This window comes from Miniopterus schreibersii, assembly GCF_964146895.1.
Source record: "Miniopterus schreibersii genome assembly, chromosome: 1".
In the NCBI taxonomy this organism is placed as follows: domain Eukaryota; kingdom Metazoa; phylum Chordata; class Mammalia; order Chiroptera; family Miniopteridae; genus Miniopterus; species Miniopterus schreibersii.
In genome coordinates this window covers 3931213-3948071 of record NC_138101.1, presented here as the reverse complement: position 1 = coordinate 3948071, position 16859 = coordinate 3931213, and the positions used below count along the sequence as shown (strand labels likewise).

Here is a 16859-nt window from a genome sequence, read left to right as displayed (position 1 = left end):
ATTCTTAATTTTTGAACAGGGACCCACATTTTCACTTTGCACATTACATAGCCAGTTCTGACAGTCAGAGGTTCCTGGCTGCAGGGAAGCCCTGGGCCGGGAGGGAGTTAACCTGGGGACCTTGCCTTCATTCATTTTTTTCATTTCATTCATTCACATGGTCAACATTTCTTCAACTCAGAGTCATTGGCCAGGCTCTATTCTAGGCACTGGGGATTCCACCAGGAGCTGACATTCTGGTGGAGACACACTCAGCAGGCCAGTGTGTATGGAGACCTCGCTGGGAAGCTAGAGGGCATCAGTGTGAGGCTCAGCCCTGCCTTAGGAGCTCCTGGCTTTGGGTGAGATGGGCAAGCAGCCCCTGTGGGCAGGGCTGCCTGGAAGAGATGCTTGGGGGAGCCCGGAGTCTGCCAGGCAGGGGGAGAGGTTCCCAGAAGAGGCGGCACCTGAATAGTCTTTGTACCCAGAGCAGGAGCTGGCCAGGTGACAAGGGGCAGAGCAGGGGAGGGCGTTCCAGAGAAGGGATGGAGCACGTACGCAGAAATGAGGGTGAAAAGGCAGGTGGTGACCAGGGATCGTGACCATCGTCTTGATGTCCCCTGAGCCAAGCCAGATGGATGCTCAGTAGATAAACCAAGGAGTTACTGAATGCACAAAGGATGGATGCTGCATGAACGAGCAGGGTCAGTGAGGGTGTGGGACTCAGCCGGGCGTCCTCCCCACTGTGCTCTGTCCCCTTGCCTGCCTTGCTTTCCTTCTTAGCACACACCCTCACCTGGAATGTGTAAGTCTGCGGCCTGGCTCTCCCACTGCGACGGAAGCTCTAGGAGGTGGATGTTGCCTGTCCTCTCCACTGCTGTATTGTCCAGAACACAGAACAGTGGTGCTCAGCACATAGTAGGTGCTTACCAGCCCCGAGTGGACCACCCTGGAAGTGGGTCGTCCAGCCCCAGCTGTCATTGTGTGGAGCAGAAACAAGTTGTTTGGCAAATTCCTGCTCAATGTCAGACTCCTGAGCAAAATAAATGATTTGTTATGAGCAGTAGATAAGAGGAACATACAGGCACGGGGTGGGGGGAGGGCAGAGGGCCTGAGGAAAGGAGATGGCCCAGGAGTCCCAGGCTTCTCGTGGCAGCCACCGGGGAAGGGATAAAGGGATTAGAAGGGTCCCCATGGTCCTGGGAGAGACCGGTGACCAGGACGAGTGACAGGGGACATCAAGGGAAGCAATGGGCATATTGCTAGCAGCAGGCTGAACTCGGTGCACTCCTGCCCCTGGAGGGGTGTGGCCAGGGAGGGACCAAGTCCCTGGGTCCTTTTGGCTCCTTCTTGTGCACATGAGGGAGCCCTCACTCTACACACTCCTGTGCGTCCATGTCACAACACTTTTTTTTTTTTTAATATATCTTTATTGATTTCAGAGAGAGGAAAGGAGAGGGAGAGAGAGAGATAGAAACATCAATGATGAGAGAGTCATTGATCAAGCCCACAACCCGGGCATGTTGACTGGGAATCGAACCCCGATCGCCTGGATCCCAGGACGACGCTCAACCACTGAGCCACGCCCGGCCGGGCACAACACTTTTTTTTTTAATGAGAGGAGCACAATTGAGACTGAGCATAAAGAACTCCTTAGTGGAGTTTTGCTGTGAAGGCACCAGAGGAAATGGTTAACAACTGGAGAAGTATGAGGGAGCCTGATCTTTTTTTTGGGGGGGGGGGCGGTGAAGACGGGAAATATTACCATGGATCTACACAGATAGGAATGACTCATCCTGAGGCACCGTGACTAAACCCAAATGAGGTATCATTTATAGAAGCTGTAGCTACGCTAACAGCTACTTGCTCCCGCTGCTTTAGACATAACACAGCTACTCATTACACTGCTGCCAAAATGGGGAAATCGCATCCGACTGCAGAGCTGAATCCGTGAGGTGGGGACGAAGGGATTTCCATGGCCCTTTGCCCTTCCCTTCAACTCCCATCTTCCCCTGACCAGAGCCTCCAATTCTGCTTCTTTAAAATTAGTCCTTAGTGTTTGCAAAATATACTAATTGCTTTCTTATTTAATTCTCTACGAATTCCCTGTAAACAGTTCCTGGAACCCACCTCGGGAATACTGAGCTGAATCAGTCTTTCAGGAAAAATTTTAGGTGAAGGGCACTCATCCTAACTGTGGCCGTGGAATAGGGCAGCTGATAAATCCTGTTTCCTAGACCCCTAGCTCCTCTCCCCAAACTATCCCACTTAGAGATGTGCTCTCCACACTCTCCCTCGGTTCCCTCCCAAGGCAGGTTTTTCACTTAAGTGAAGCCAGAGAGAGGCCCTGGCCAGTGTGGCTCAGTTGGTTGAGCATCAGCCTATGCACCAGGAGGTTGCGGGTTCGATTCCCAGTCAGGTCACATGCCTGGGCTTTGGGCTTGATCCCCAGTGGCGGGCATGCAGAAGGCAGCTGATCAATGTTTCTCTCTCATCGATGTTTCTCTCCCTTTCCCTTTATCTGTCTCTAAGATCAATAAAAACGTATTTTTCTTTTTAAAAAAGTGAAGCCAGAGACCCTTTTTTGCTGTTGCATAACCAAAGAGCCCTGACACAGCAAAGGCTCTTCCATACACAGCCCTGCTTGCCAACTGAATCAGAACCTCTGAGCAGCAGGCCTGAGCAACTAGTGTGCAGCTTGGACTGAAAACTGGTCTTGACCCTTGGGATTGTCAAAAGTCAGGGGCATTTTTAAGAGTATACAGCTGCTCCTATCCTCTCCCTGACTTCCTTGGGAATGACTTCAAACTGTTACTTTAGTGATTCATGACTCTCAAGAGTAGGTGCTCCTCCCACAGGCTTGTTCAGAAGCAAAAGCAATATTGCTTGACCCTGTTTTTACTTAATAGCTATAACAACAGGAAAAGACCCATAAATAACCTGCATACTAGTTATTTAACAGAAATAGGGACCAGGCATGATCCTGTTTAAACAAATTCATTAAAGTCTCTTTGTAAAAGGGTAATCTTACCATCTTAGTTGACTACAGTATCTGCATTTGGCTAAATGGATCTTTACAAACTGTGTTAATCAGAAAATCCCAGCCTTAGATTCCTATCCAGGTAGTAAAACTACTCTGTAAGAAGAGAGGTGGATGGCTAGATCTAGGTAGGTAGATGAATGGATAGATGGATGGACAGATAGTTTATTCCTCTGCAGAATCTATCCAGATATAGACGGACAGACAGAAAAATAGATTATTCTTATGCAGAATCTATCTAGACAGGCAGGCAGATAATGTGTGGGAGCTGTCACCGGGGCACTGACCTCTGGCCCCTCCCAAGTTCCCTCCAATGGACCTGAACCAATGCTCCCTATAATCCTAACTGCCAGAGTTGCAACCTCACCCCTGCCTTGGACCCTCACATCGTTGACCGACTTCTGCCTGAGCTTACCTATTACTTTAAATGACTCTACACACCCTCATATGTGCATGCACCCACAAACTGGGCTTGCTCCTGCTTACTGATCATGCCTGCCTTCTCCCATTCCCGATCGCAGCTCGGCCTTGTCTTTCTCTCATTCTCTGTTACCATTTACCCAGTGAGCTCCTACTGTGTGCCAGGTACTGTAAGTGTTTCATCAGCATTCTTCCTGTTACCCACAACCCGACAGGACACATGATCCCACTTGGCAGCTGGAGAAAGACCGACTGATACTCAAGGTCAGGCAGCGGTAGCACCAGTGTGGCCAGAGCCAGACACAGAGGAGACTGAATCAGACCACCTCCGGGAGGCCCTCTATGGAGACAGAATCCACATCAGGTGCTTCCCGTGTCATGATGCTTATGATGTTTGGTTTAAGGCGAAGACGTTTGCATTTGAAAATGACTAGTCGTCACAGGGTTTCTGAAGAGCAGAGCAGCCTTCTCTAAAGAGAAACCTCATTTCTAGTTAACTCAAAGCACTAACAGCTGAAAACAGAAACTATTCCTAAGTGTGTATTAACAAAACCCACAAGAAAGTTATAAAAATATTTTATTCAAATGTTAAGGAAAAAAATATACATACTGAAAAGTCATTAAAAGTTCATGTTAAACATGCTAGAAACACAATAATTTACATAATGATAAAATCCAAGATGGTAGGAATGCAAAAATGCGTCCACTTGGTCCTGTCACCTAGCGAAAGCACGACAAGTGAGATCTGTGACAGCCACTAACCCTGGGTCAAAGGCACAGTTCCACGTCCAGTCGCCTCACACAGTGAAGAGTGGACAATACTGGGAGTGCATCACGCACCTATAATGAAACTTCATTTAAACTTTTACACCAATACTTTCTCCAGTGATTCAAACAGATTAACATTGAGAATTAGTTATTTCTATTTTGAAGAGAATACTCCTGTTCTGAATCTGAAAAATTTAATCATCATCTGAGTTTAAGAGTATGCAAGTGAAATGTAATTTATTCTGATTTCAACCACAGATCAATGAAGTTACAATTTTCCCCAGAAAACCACTCACTTTGAGATGCTAAGATACACTGTAGCCTTTCCACGTTTGGGATGCTGTCGGTTGCCTGGATGTTTAATTGTTCACTTCATATCTTCAGGCCTCTCGGAATCATCCAAGGAGTGAGATGAACATCACGACCCCCATGAACTGGGTAAACAGCAGCAGCGGGGTGAAGAAGGACCACACGGGCCACAAGGCGATGTTGAAGCTGAAAGGAAAAGACAACGTGTGGCTGACAACTCTGGCCGTCACCTACACAAATGTATCTACTGTAGAACCTACAGGTAAAGAACTCGGTTTTTACTTAGTCTGGGCAAATCCACTCTGCAGCAACATTGTATATGTTGATTTTTTCCTCAGAGACGTGATTTAGCAAATAATGAATTATCACAATCTCTTCAGAGAATACTTGGAGCTGGAGTCACTGAGGTCTTCTAATGCGGGCTGGTGCGGGCTGCCATGGCTTAATAGGAAGTTGAGTCTTTAAAGTCAGTGTCTGCAATGGAATGTGAACTAGAATGGCCGTAGCCTGCTCTCACGATCTCCCACACTATCGAACTATTATGGTACATCAATCGGTACCTGATCAGCAGCTTTCTCATTCCTAGCAGTCATTTCAAAGTTAACTTACCAAATTCCCGCTAGGATAAAAGCGGCGGTTGTAACGGGTATCAAGGCTGGATACTTAACATCGTAGTCGCCAATCCCACGGTACCACTCCAGATAGAGGATGCAGTAAAAAGCAATGCACACACTGACCAGCAGCAAGGCGCCGCCGAAGAGAAACCAGCTGCAGAGACGAAAATGAGGTCAGGGTCGACAGCACTCAGCAATCAACAGACAGCTTAAAAGTTTTCACTGATAGCCTAAAAGTCTATTTCTACACGAATATCAACTGGAAGAGGAACACAGAGGGACCCACAATCACTCAATCCCAGATTTCAGATTGTCTCGATCCACTGGGAGCTGGGGTGAGGAAGGACGAGCCCGAGAACCATGACTGACAGAAAGTAAGATTTAAATACATGTGTGTATATGTACTTCCATAGACTAGCCAACCACAACAGAACCCTGGCTGTGGCTATGCATTTTCTTTAAAAATATAGGAAAGAGAGCAGCTTTCTGCTTGTTTCTGAAGTTCTGAGCGTAAGAGTAATAAACTGGTACCATGAACTCCTCCAAACTAAGTTGGGTTTCTTGGAATGCTGAAAATCAACGTGGAAGATGGTTAATGCACAGTGCCCCTCATGAAAGATTTCTAAATGAAACCGTCACATTTTTATTTTATTTATTTTATTTATTTTATTTATTTATTTTAAATATATCTTTATTGATTTCAGAGAGAGGGAGGGAGAGAGAGAGAGAGACAGAAACATCAATGATGAGAGAGTCATTGATAGGTTGCAGCCGACAACCCGGGCATGTGCCCTGACCGGGAATCGAACCCTGATCGCCTGCATCCTAGGTCCACGCTCAACCGCTGAGCCACGCCCGGCTGGGCAGAAACCATCACATTTTTAGCTTTCCAGGGGCAATGTCTTCTTTCTCACTTCTAATTCTACCCAAGACCTGACTCAGTGTGTGTGAATGGGTCAGCCCCTTCCTTCTGGTCCCTGCTGGTCAAGGAGGGGGCCAGGTTTGGGGAACCAAGTCCCTTTCCCAGGTCTCCAACTCAACCCAATACCCTCATTTACATTTTGCTTCTCCACGGGGAGAGGACTAGCATTCCATGTAGAAGAAAGAGGGGGACCAGTCAAGTTCACAGGCACTGAATGGATTTCCAACAATGGAAGGTTCCAGATTCCTTTAAGGCATTTTATGGTGATACACCCCTGGGATTCAGAATTAGAAGAGGCCATACACATAGTGGTCAGGAGTACAATCTTCAACACCTGAGTTTGACTCTCAGCTCTGGCACGACTAGCTGTGACTCTGGGCATATCACATAAGCTCGGAGTGCTTCAGAATGTTGACAGTACGGACTCACAGAACAGCTGTGGCAAGGAGGTTGTGTTCAGAACAGTGCGTCCACCCTCAACAGCGATCACTGTTATTCCACTGATGCTATTTATGTCTGGGAAAGTATTTCCATGCTCCTTTTAGGGGTCCTCAAAGACCTCTCTTCTGTGCGTTCTCAACAGGTACGAAATCACCTCCAAAGAGCATACTTTTTGTGTATATATAAAGCTCAGATATTCATGGAGTACGTAAGGGGGCAATTAGGGATAAAAATGTCTAAAAAGAGGCTCCTTAGGAGGTGATAATAAAGAAGGGCTGAGAACACTGCTAGAGTTATGGTGATCTCCTTGCATTGTCAGAATCCTTCCTTCTACTCACATCAGTTTTTCATCTTCACTTGGAATCCTACATGGCTACTGTGTCCAGGTATGGTAAAGAATGTAAGAAATTAAAACACAGCCTGAGCAAAATAAAAGACTGCAAGTCAGTGGTCCTCAGTCCTGGCTATGTGTTAGTCATCTTTGTGACTTTCTAAAAGGGAGCAATCTTGCCTGTTTCCAAAAGTCTGACTTGGTGGGTGTGAGGAAGGCCCTGAGCATCTGGGATAGCAATCTTTCTTTTCCTTTAACTCACAGTTGATTTTGATACACACAACCAGGGTGGTTTTTTAAATTGTGACTTCTAAAGCATCACGATATTTTGCTTTGTATTTAATGCTGACTTGTGTCTGCTGTCTTTGAACATACAGTCTTTACCCTTGCACAGATTCCAAGAACCCTAATGCCCCGCAGACCTTCTGAACTTGAGCTAAGAGCAGGGCTAGCAAAGGAATGAACCGTTCTCAAGAGAGCAGAAGGCACCCTCAGTGTCTGCCTCTGGGCATTGCTCTAAACTCCCCACTGCCCACAGAGAGGCCCTCAGCAAGGACACAGTGCTGCTCAAAATCCTCAGCCTCCACGTCTGCATTGGCGTCTTTTCTGCTCTAAGATAACATGTTTTTAAGGCCAGGCCTATGGCTTCTACAGTCTGAGTGGTCACAGAGTCTGAGTCCCAGCTCTCCACACGATAGCAGTGTGCTCACTGCACTTATTGCTGCAGGTGCCTAAATACCTTATATATGTAATTAACTATTCCTGTCTACTTCCTTAAGTACTTAATACACATAGGGACACAAATACATAAATCCTCTCATCTCTAAGCCTCAAACAGGTCTACTACCTCAGGCTGGGCTAGACTGTTCCCCTTCTCGGTGCTCATGTAGCATCCTGTTCACACTCCTACACACACCACCACGTGACCTACCCACCTGTCTTTCTGGGCCTAGAATGAGCTGCAGGAGGGCTAGAAATGGGCCTCATTTATCCCACCAGCACAGCCACATACGTCTCAGGCTTTCATGAAATATTTGACAAACGATGGGGCAGCTGCTACTGGTGGTTTGCAGTAACTATTCCCTTTTTTCCAGACCAAGTTCTAAAGCAGTTGAGAGAAACAAAAGAAGTGAGGCTGATGAACATCAACTGTAAGTGTCTTCACTGACAAGAGCTGTGGGAAATGGCTCTGGTGAATGGTGAACAGTGCTTCCTAAAACTGAAACCCAGAAATAGACAGACTTACCTACCAGGTCCCAAGTCGCAGTGGAAACCTAACAACCGTCTCATGTCAGGGCTGCCCCATAAAATAATGACCCAGAAAAGCAGACCAGAACCTGTGCCTGCCATGGGCAGCTGGCTCCCAAGAGGAAAAAGGTGTTGACTATACGTGTCTAGTTCCTCACTGAAAACCCAATCAGGAGTCCCACCACCTCCCAGGGAAGGAGCGCGGGAGGCAAAAGGTGGGAGTATTTAGGGAAAGAGAAGAACAAACCTTCTCTAATTTTTTAAACAAACTCCCCTATGCTGACTTTCCCAACTGCATGCTCCCTTGCTCCTGGGCCTCCCCTCTAGCCAGCACTGCTCCTCCTGAAGTCCTCTGGAAGACAAACTGTGGGTCCTGCCTCAGTAACATGGGGTCACACAGTCCCTTCCACACCTTTCCAGCCTCGTTGGTACGGCTCTGATGTTCACCACCTCTCCCTCTTCTGTTATCTGGGGGCCTCCAGAACACTCTCCAATGTTCAGAGAAATCTGGGGTGATTTACATCTTCCTCCATGTGAACTCCTGAGATTAACTGGCAATCTTTGCCTCAACTCGAATTCAACCACACCCTGAAGTTACCTTGTTAGCTCTGCCTACTCTCTCAGCGCAAACTCTGAGACCTTGTTCTCACCACCACAGTCCTCACTCCCTCCCCCCAGCGCTCCTGCACTTCATCTTCACAAAGACCTCCAGTCGGAGGCTTTCTCCTCCCACGATTTACAAACGGATTAGGTTCTTCTCTAATTTACCACCTCTCCCCTCCTACAACACGTGTGTGCTGAGAAGGCACACTGAAATAATTCCCAGTCTCAGCCACTCTGCTGCACCGCCCAGAGCGCACACACTTCCTCATCTTGGTGTCACCAGCACTCCCACGCGGTGCCTGGCAGAAATCAGGTACCTACTAAGCGCTTGGAGAATTCAACTGACAAAATAAAACATGAAAAATAAGACAAGGGTGTTTAACTTATGAACCAGCAATTTTCTTACCTGCTAGTGTGAAAGTTTTCTTTAATAGTTTTAAAGAAATCAATGTAATAGGTCACCACAATGGATGCCAATATCCAGAATCCAGAATGGATGTTAACTCTGGGAAGAGGTTTCTGCTTTTTCTCCACAGCTGCAGAGGCTCCTGCAGAGAAGGGAGATTTCAACATATTAAATTACTTTGAGTGCATGTAGGAAAATTAACCTCTTTTAAGCCAAATAGAAAAACTTTCTAGAGCTTTTTAAGAACCCGATTCTCTCCCACCACAGCATGAATTTCTTACGTGAAACCACCAAAACAGGTTTATATTTGCAGAAATAATTATAGGAGCCCACTATAAAACATGTTCAATATAGTCAACTTTTCCCCTCTAAATGAATTTTGAAATCAAATTTACAAATTCAGTCTTTCAGAAAGAATGTTGTTATTTCTAACAAGTTCTCCAGGTGACTGACATGCCCCCTCTCGGTTCGTCTGAGAACCACTGGTACACATCTGAGGTTCTCAACCTTCGTAATTCCTAAGAAGCTTGTTTATAATACAAATTCCAGGAGGTAATACCCTCAAAATCTATGAACCAGGATGCCTGGGCATGATGTTTTCTGTGTTTATTTTTAAAAGAATAAATGGCCCCCTTGGGCGTGGCTCAGCGGTTGAGCATCGACCTAGGATCCAGGAGATCCGGGTTCGATTCCCAGTCAGGGAACATGCCCAGGTTGCAGGCTGCAGCCGATCAATGACTGTCTCATCATTGATGTTTCTATTTCTCTCTCTCCCTTCCTCTCTCTGAAATCAATAAAGATATATTTTAAAAATATATAAAAGGTAATAAATGCACCCCAGCAGGTGTGGCTCAGTTGGTTGGGTGTCATCTTGTGCACGGAAAGGCTGCTGGTTCAGTTCCTGGTCAGAGCACATGCCCAGGCTGCAGGCTCCATCGCAGGGAGGGGGCGTGCAGGAGCCAGCTGATGCAGACGTTTCCCTCTCACACGGATGTTTCTCTCTCTCTCCCTTCCTCTCCCTCTAAAAATAAACTATTCTTTAAAAAAATAACAATAACAAATGCAAACAGTTTACAATATACAGGACAAAAAGATCTAAGGCGAAACCCATCTCTCCCCGTCCCCCTGCCCGGAAAGCAACAGCCACCAGCATCGCCTTCTATTGGATTCGCCTCTACTCCCCGCATCTGCAGGAAAACACCCCCCACGGGCCATCCCGCTTGTTCCCAAAGGGTGTCGCAGAGGGTGGCAGCCCCTGCACCGTCCGTGCCTCCCCGTGAGGTCACCCACACTGGCCCGTCCAAGTCGGCCCGCGTGTCTTTGCCCAGCTCCCTGCGCCCGGCAGCCAGACGTTTCCATGGCGACGACGAGACGCCGGGCGGACACCTGGCGCGCCGGCCTCGTCCGGGAAGCTCGACGGGTCCTTAGAAACAGACCGGGGCTATCTTGACGGGATGTTACCGAACGGGTGCGAGACCGGCCTTCCCGGGAGGGAGACGCGCAGGGGCACGGGGTCGCTAAGGGTCTTTCACGACACTGAACTCGGGACGTGCAAACTGCTGGTAGACCCGGAGGAACGACGCCCGGTCCCTCCCGGCGGGGCGGGGCTGCGGCACCGCGTCCGGGCCGGGGCCTGGGCGGGGGACCTCGGCGCGGCCCGGCTCGGAGCGCGCCCGGAGCAGCGCCTCACCCTGCTCGGCGCAGCTTCCGCCGTCCCGCGAGGCCTCGGCATCTAGCGAGAACCGGTACCGCCGCCGCAGCTGCTCCCGGGCCCGCAGAGCGTCCATCTTGGCGCCGCCCGGAAGCGCGACGGAAGTGACGTCACCCCGGAACTTCCGGCGTCGGCGTCCGAGCGGCGGGGTCTCTCTCGGTGAGTGGTGGACGCTGTGTCGTGTTTGAGGCGCTAATGGGTGAGAGGCTCAAGTCCGCCAAATGGCTTGAAATTCAAAACGCTGATCTAAAGGCCGAAAAGGCCCCATTTTCTCCCGAGGCACGGAGCCCCGGCGCCGCGGGGGTCGCTGTGCGCGCTCCCTCGGAGCCGACCTGGGCCCCAGGCGCCCGGGGCGCGAGAAGGAGCCTCGTGCCGGCCTCGCCTCCTCGCGAGGCGCCCGGCGGGACCGAGAAGGGCGCGCCGCACCCGCGGAGGGGGCAGGACCCTGGGCCAGGCCGGGGGCCCCGTGGGCACGAAACACAGCTCGCCGGGCCTCTTTCCTCCCTGCGCCTCGGGGGTGACACCTGCCGGGGGGGTTAAACGCGGAGCTCCCGTGTGGTCGCGTTAACCCCCTTTTTCCAACCTCTGAGAAATGTCACCCAGCTGGGAGCGTGGGAAACTGCCATCTCCCGTCGCTCAAGCGCATAAGCCGAGAACGACGGTGTCCCTAGCTCGCAGGTTCCCGGGGACCGAGCACCCTGTTTACTGCACCGCCCGCCCGCCTCCCGCCGGCCGCGTGCCCGACGCGCTCAGCCACTGCGACGCTCGCCCGCACCTGCTGCTCGTGGGAACCGGAGGCGCCGAGCTGGGCGGTGGGGAGGCGGGAGCGAGGATGCTGCCCGCGCGGAGCGCCGCGGCCAGAGGCGACCACAGAGCCGCCCTGCGCCGCACGGCGGCGTTTATAAAGCTGTGGCAGCATTTCTGTCAGTCGGGCATTTTCTGAGCAGCTGCATCTGCTACAATGCTGAGGACAGAGGTCAGTTACAGCGTAGGGGAGGAGAGGAGCTCAGCACGACGCCGTGGTAGAAGCACTGCGTGCAGGGTTCTGTGAGTGCAGAACAAAGGGCCGTGTATCCTGCTGGGACGGTGGGGAGCAGGGACAGTGGCTTCCGCTGTGTCAGATACAGGGGTGCGTAGCCCAGAAGGGCACCAGGAAGTAAAGTTTAAGTTAGTTGGCACTGCTTCGTATCTTGTATATGTCGTGGGCATTTGCAGAATATAAGAATGCTCCTGCTGTTTTATTTCTGTCATTTCTTCAGCGTTTCTAGCAAACCCATTGGAGCAAAGGACTTAACAGGTGGGTGGATCATACGGACTTTCTACACAATACCTCCTCTTTCTTGTTTTGTTTTGTTTCTTTTCAGACTTCTAAAGAGCCAGGGTTCCTCTCTCCAGAGCCAGCTGGGGTCTTTGCCTTCCTTTCATCTCTCTCTTGTACAGGGTTAGAAGCCTTGTGAGCAGGAAGCGAACTCCTCCTATCAAATACAGTCTTCTGTTGATTGTCCCCTTGTAGAAAGGTCAGTGCTGGGTCTCCCCCGTAACTGAATATCCCCAGAGCATTGCAGCAGTACCAGGGTTTCCATATGTAGTGTGTTCAAGTCAGATCTGGTTTCCCCTTTGGTGGTTTCAGGGGCATTGTATTTGGATCTGAAATCCTCCCAGCTTTTTCCCCCTGATATTTTAAATGGCATACTTGCACACCATATAGATGATACTTAAAAGCAGGTTGGAAGAAATCCAGTATCAAATGAGCACATCTTCATTGTTGGAGCCCATTAAATAAGTTCTTAAATGTGTGCTCTGTGCACCTTAATGACAGATACACAATAGCAGCGTGCTACCAACCAAGAAATTTTCATTTTCAATGTGCATTACTTTGCGGGGGGGATGAATTTGACTATGGCTTCTGCTGGCCTCCCCTTAACAACATGGGCAAGTCCAAAGTGTTTATAGACTATTGAATTCTGGCTCCATCACTGTGCATTTTTGGGCAACTTATTTCATTGTTCTAAGTATCCGTTTCCTCATCTCTGTCACACCAGGTACCAGAGTGAAGATAAATGTATACCGATTGCTTGGCATAGTGCCTGGCATGTATATGCATTCAAGGGTGGTAGTTACTGTTCATTACTCCTGAACTGGGCTTGCCAGGCCTCCCAGATCAGGCTCCTGCTCACCTCTGATCAGCTATTCCTTCTCCTCAAGCTTCGGTTACTCTTTGTTGCAGCTTCCCTCTTCCCTTTTGTTCTCTCCCTAGTTGATGGGAGCAACAACCATGTCTTAGTAGCTCTCCAGTGCCTTGCAAACACCTGACACGCATGTAGCAGGAGTTCCATTACCTAGTTTTCATTTTGGCCCTTGATCACAATTAACTGGCCTTCCTTGTGGCCATACTTATGTCTGCCCAGCATCTTTCCTAGAAACCACTTTTCCTGCTTTTGCAATAGTCCTGTAGTTCCCAGGAGGCTAGGAAAGGGCACATGACCCCAATCAGATCTGTCAGCCCCCAGGACTTAGGCAGGGCTGTTGGGAAGACCCTCTCTGTTGGTATAGTGAGCTGTAAGGTCAATTTGGGCTTGGAGCTGTCATGGAGACACATGGAGCCCACCTAGGAAGGAAGCTTTGAGATGCAAGCCAAGTCAAGAGGTCTTGGTAGCGTCATCTCAACTCCTGAATCCGGCCAAGCCCTAGTTCACCTAATTAAAGCTCTGGAGCCAGCTGCCTGTCATCACTGGCCATTTCAGCCTTGGGAAAGCCACTTACCCTCTCTTTTGCCTTAGTTTCCTCACTTGCTAAATGGGGTTAAGAATAGTACCTACCTCCTAGGATTGGATAAAGATTTAAAGTATTAATACATGCAAAGTGCTTAAAACAGCACCTGCTCATAGAAAGCTCGATTAGTCTTAGTTAGCTTGTTATCTATCATTGAGACTGTACAGACTTCTCAGCCAAAAAAAAAAATCCTTTTTTCTTTTTCCAAATTAACACTAATTTGAGTTGTTTTCTGCTACTTGCAACCCTTAGGCCAGACCAATGCAGGCAGCCCTGTTCTCTCCTTGTGTCCTGTAGCCACCCCAATGGTCCACAGCTGGACCGTGAACACCTTCAGAAATGAGCTCATACATATGAAGCCCTGACATATGGAAAGTGCTCGTGTATGTTAACACATCTCACTTGGGATACAGCCCTTCATTCTAAGAAGAAAGCCATTTTAAAACACTCCCTCTAATTATATAAATCATACAATGAAATAAGTGTCCCTTTTTACAACTTTACTAAACTGACAAAAGCTCTGGAATTGGAATTGCTAGGTGAAAAGATCCAAACATTTAAAAGCCTTTGACTGCTCTCTTCAAACCAGCTCTGGAAGGTACACTGTTGTACTTTACATTCCCTCCAGCAGCAGGTGGGAGACACTGTAATGTGCACCAACAGCTGGTTTATCGTGTTGGTAAATGTTCCCCAATTCATAATTAGGGGGTTGAGGAAGAATCTGCTGTTCTTTTATGAACAGATTTTTTCACATATTTATTGGCTATTTGTGCATCATTTTCCTTTCAGGGCTTTCATTCTTTGCTCATTTTTATAGATTAAGGATCTCTTTGAATATCAGATCTATGACAATTATAGTTTTCCAATTTACTGTTTACCTTTTCAGTTTGATCAGTAAGTTGTTCAGAGCCTAGAACTTGGCCTGTTGATGGTGTGCATGTGACCAAATAAAATAAACTCATTTTTTTACTTTAGAAAAACTCTCACATTTTTAATATATCCTCACATTAGCATGCATTTCCACTAAGTAGAGACCCTTATAAGGCCTATTTTAGCCATTTTTTGAAAGCTTAATTGGAAGAAGGGATAAAAGCTGCATATAGTCTAAGATCCAGTAACCACAAAGTACCCCGAATTCGATAAGAAAAGGGCTTTCTGATCACATGACCCATTGCTGAACCTACTTGGAATCCTTGCCCTGGTCATTTTACTTAAAGCTCTGCAGGGAATATCTTTATAATGACACTCTAAATCGGGTGGGGAACATCGGGCCCAAGAAATCATTTGGTCTGGCCCTACCAAGGCAACTGCAGGCAGGACTTGAAATTCAATCTAGGAGCTTTTTACATAGCTAATTTTAAAGTTGATAATTTTGCATCGCCCACGAAAAAAGGTTCCCCACCCCTGATCTAAATCATCAGTGCTAAGAAAAGGCAGGTAGAAACAAGGACGGGGGTCCTGACCAAAGTAAAAGCCTTGCCAAGAGAAAAAAAAAATCTGAGTTATTAAGGAGACACCAGAGCTCCAATCCTGATCCTGCTGCTCACTATGTGACCTGGGGTAAGTCACTTATAGGCGGTGGGAAAGGCAGCCCAGGAGTGGCATGTGGTCAATACCAGCAGAGCAGCAGCGGGTCATAGTGATACAACCTTGAAGGGCTGAGGCTGGGCCTGTGGGAAGAGTCAGGCTATGGAATGCGAGGGGGACTGATGATGATAACAATGGCCATCATTTACAGAGCACCGTACATGGACTATTTAATCCTTGTAGCAACCATATGAGGTCATTACTGTTGTGATTCCCGTTTTATACATGAGGAAACTGAGCCACAGCTTTTTTATTATGGGGTCCGAGGATGCTTTAATTTACTCCTGTGATGTAAGTGATGAAACTACTTGTTTGATAGTGTAATTGCTGAGTACCTAGTATTTTGGGGGAGTTTAAAGGTTTGACATCACTCAGGCCTCTGCCCATAGTCTCACAGCTAGTGACATGGAGCTAAGATCTGACCCAGACAGGCTCGGCTCTGGGGCCTAACCTCCGAGCTGCATGCTAACCTGCCTCTGATGATGTACAGTATCTCAGGACATCTGGGGATCATGAAGTATGGATAAATTAAGTGAAAAAATAACCAAGTGCTATAAAAGTTGATGCCAACTCCCATAGCATTTAAATTAAAATTGTATAGTAACAAGTGCCAAGAGGTTAGAGAAATTTTATGCAGAAACCCCTTAACATTGAGAAAATTCTATTACCTTAACTCTTCCCTGAAGCCTGGAGGAGAGTGCTGTTTCAGTTTTAGCTATAAAGTACCTCGGTTTGGGATACCCTTGGTTGGAGCAGGGCTATCCTCTCAGGTTACCATTAGTGTGCATAATGCAAACGTGCAGATCCCCAGGGCAGGGCTGCTGAGAATTACCCAGAACTGAGTTTACCTGCCTTTGATCTCCAATGGGGAAATCCAATCTATGGACTAACACTGCCCCCCCCCCACTGGAGTCAGCCAGGGTCACCAGGTGGGCGGAACGGCAGAGGTAGGATTTCTGCAGCTCACAGTACCCACTCTGTGGCCAAACAAAGGCCTCCCCTTCCAAGCAATGTCTGACTTCTCAACTCTGACATAAGTATTTACCCAGCAATTACAACTTAAACTACCAAAGGGGCGGTTTAATCACTTATATCAAAGGGAATAAATTAAAGCTTCCCTGGATCCCATAGCAAAAAAAACTCGGGTAGCCGCTGCACTACAAGAGGCTGTTCATTCACCAGCACATCCAGCTGTTTCCCAGGGACCTTCGCTGTTTTGTAACCAACACAGGACGCTCTGAGCCCAAATTATAGTTCAGAAATCTAATGATAAGTGAGCTGAGCAAGACCTTGAGTTCCTTCGAATGTTACAAAACTTGAAAATACCGTTTTCCAGTTTCATAATCTAGTGGTAAGCCCCAGTGATTTTACTTGACAGCATCGAAAGACAGAACTATCTTGAGAAGAGAGAGAGAGATGGAAATTTGAAATATTAAATTTCAGTGCATTTAGGGGCAAATAAACTCTTATCTACCCTCATACACTGAGGGCAGCATTGTAAAAAGGTAAAAACACTCTGGGAAACTGGCTGTCAAAACGGAAATATACCCGATGACTCAGCAATTCCACTCCTAGGGTGTGCACTCAGCAGAAGTGGGAGAGTATACATAAGCCCCAGGAGACAGGTAGAAGATGTCGATTTCATCAGCAATTCAGCCACCCCAGAAACAGCCCAGCGTCTCGTGAGCAGAATGAAGTGCTGTACTAT

The 16859-nt window shown here is 47.9% G+C and overlaps 1 protein-coding gene across 2 annotated transcripts; it reads right to left on the bottom strand.

Annotated features, from left to right (window-relative positions):
• Nucleotides 1-3999: 3999 nt before the first annotated feature.
• On the bottom strand, nt 4000-10883 carry TMEM128 (transmembrane protein 128). Of its 2 annotated transcripts, XR_013999072.1 has the most exons (5): nt 10772-10883; nt 9082-9223; nt 5126-5284; nt 4504-4702; nt 4000-4279 (listed from the first exon to the last, which is right to left on the bottom strand). XR_013999072.1 is itself a non-coding variant. In XM_081140963.1 (4 exons), exons 1-4 carry the CDS (start codon nt 10866-10868, stop codon nt 4603-4605), a joined length of 498 nt encoding a protein of 165 aa, XP_080997089.1. In that variant the 5' UTR covers nt 10869-10883; the 3' UTR covers nt 4000-4602. The 2 variants fall into 2 exon arrangements, 1 of the variants encoding a protein (XP_080997089.1); XM_081140963.1 differs by having other exon boundaries at nt 4000-4702.
• Nucleotides 10884-16859: the final 5976 nt, after the last annotated feature.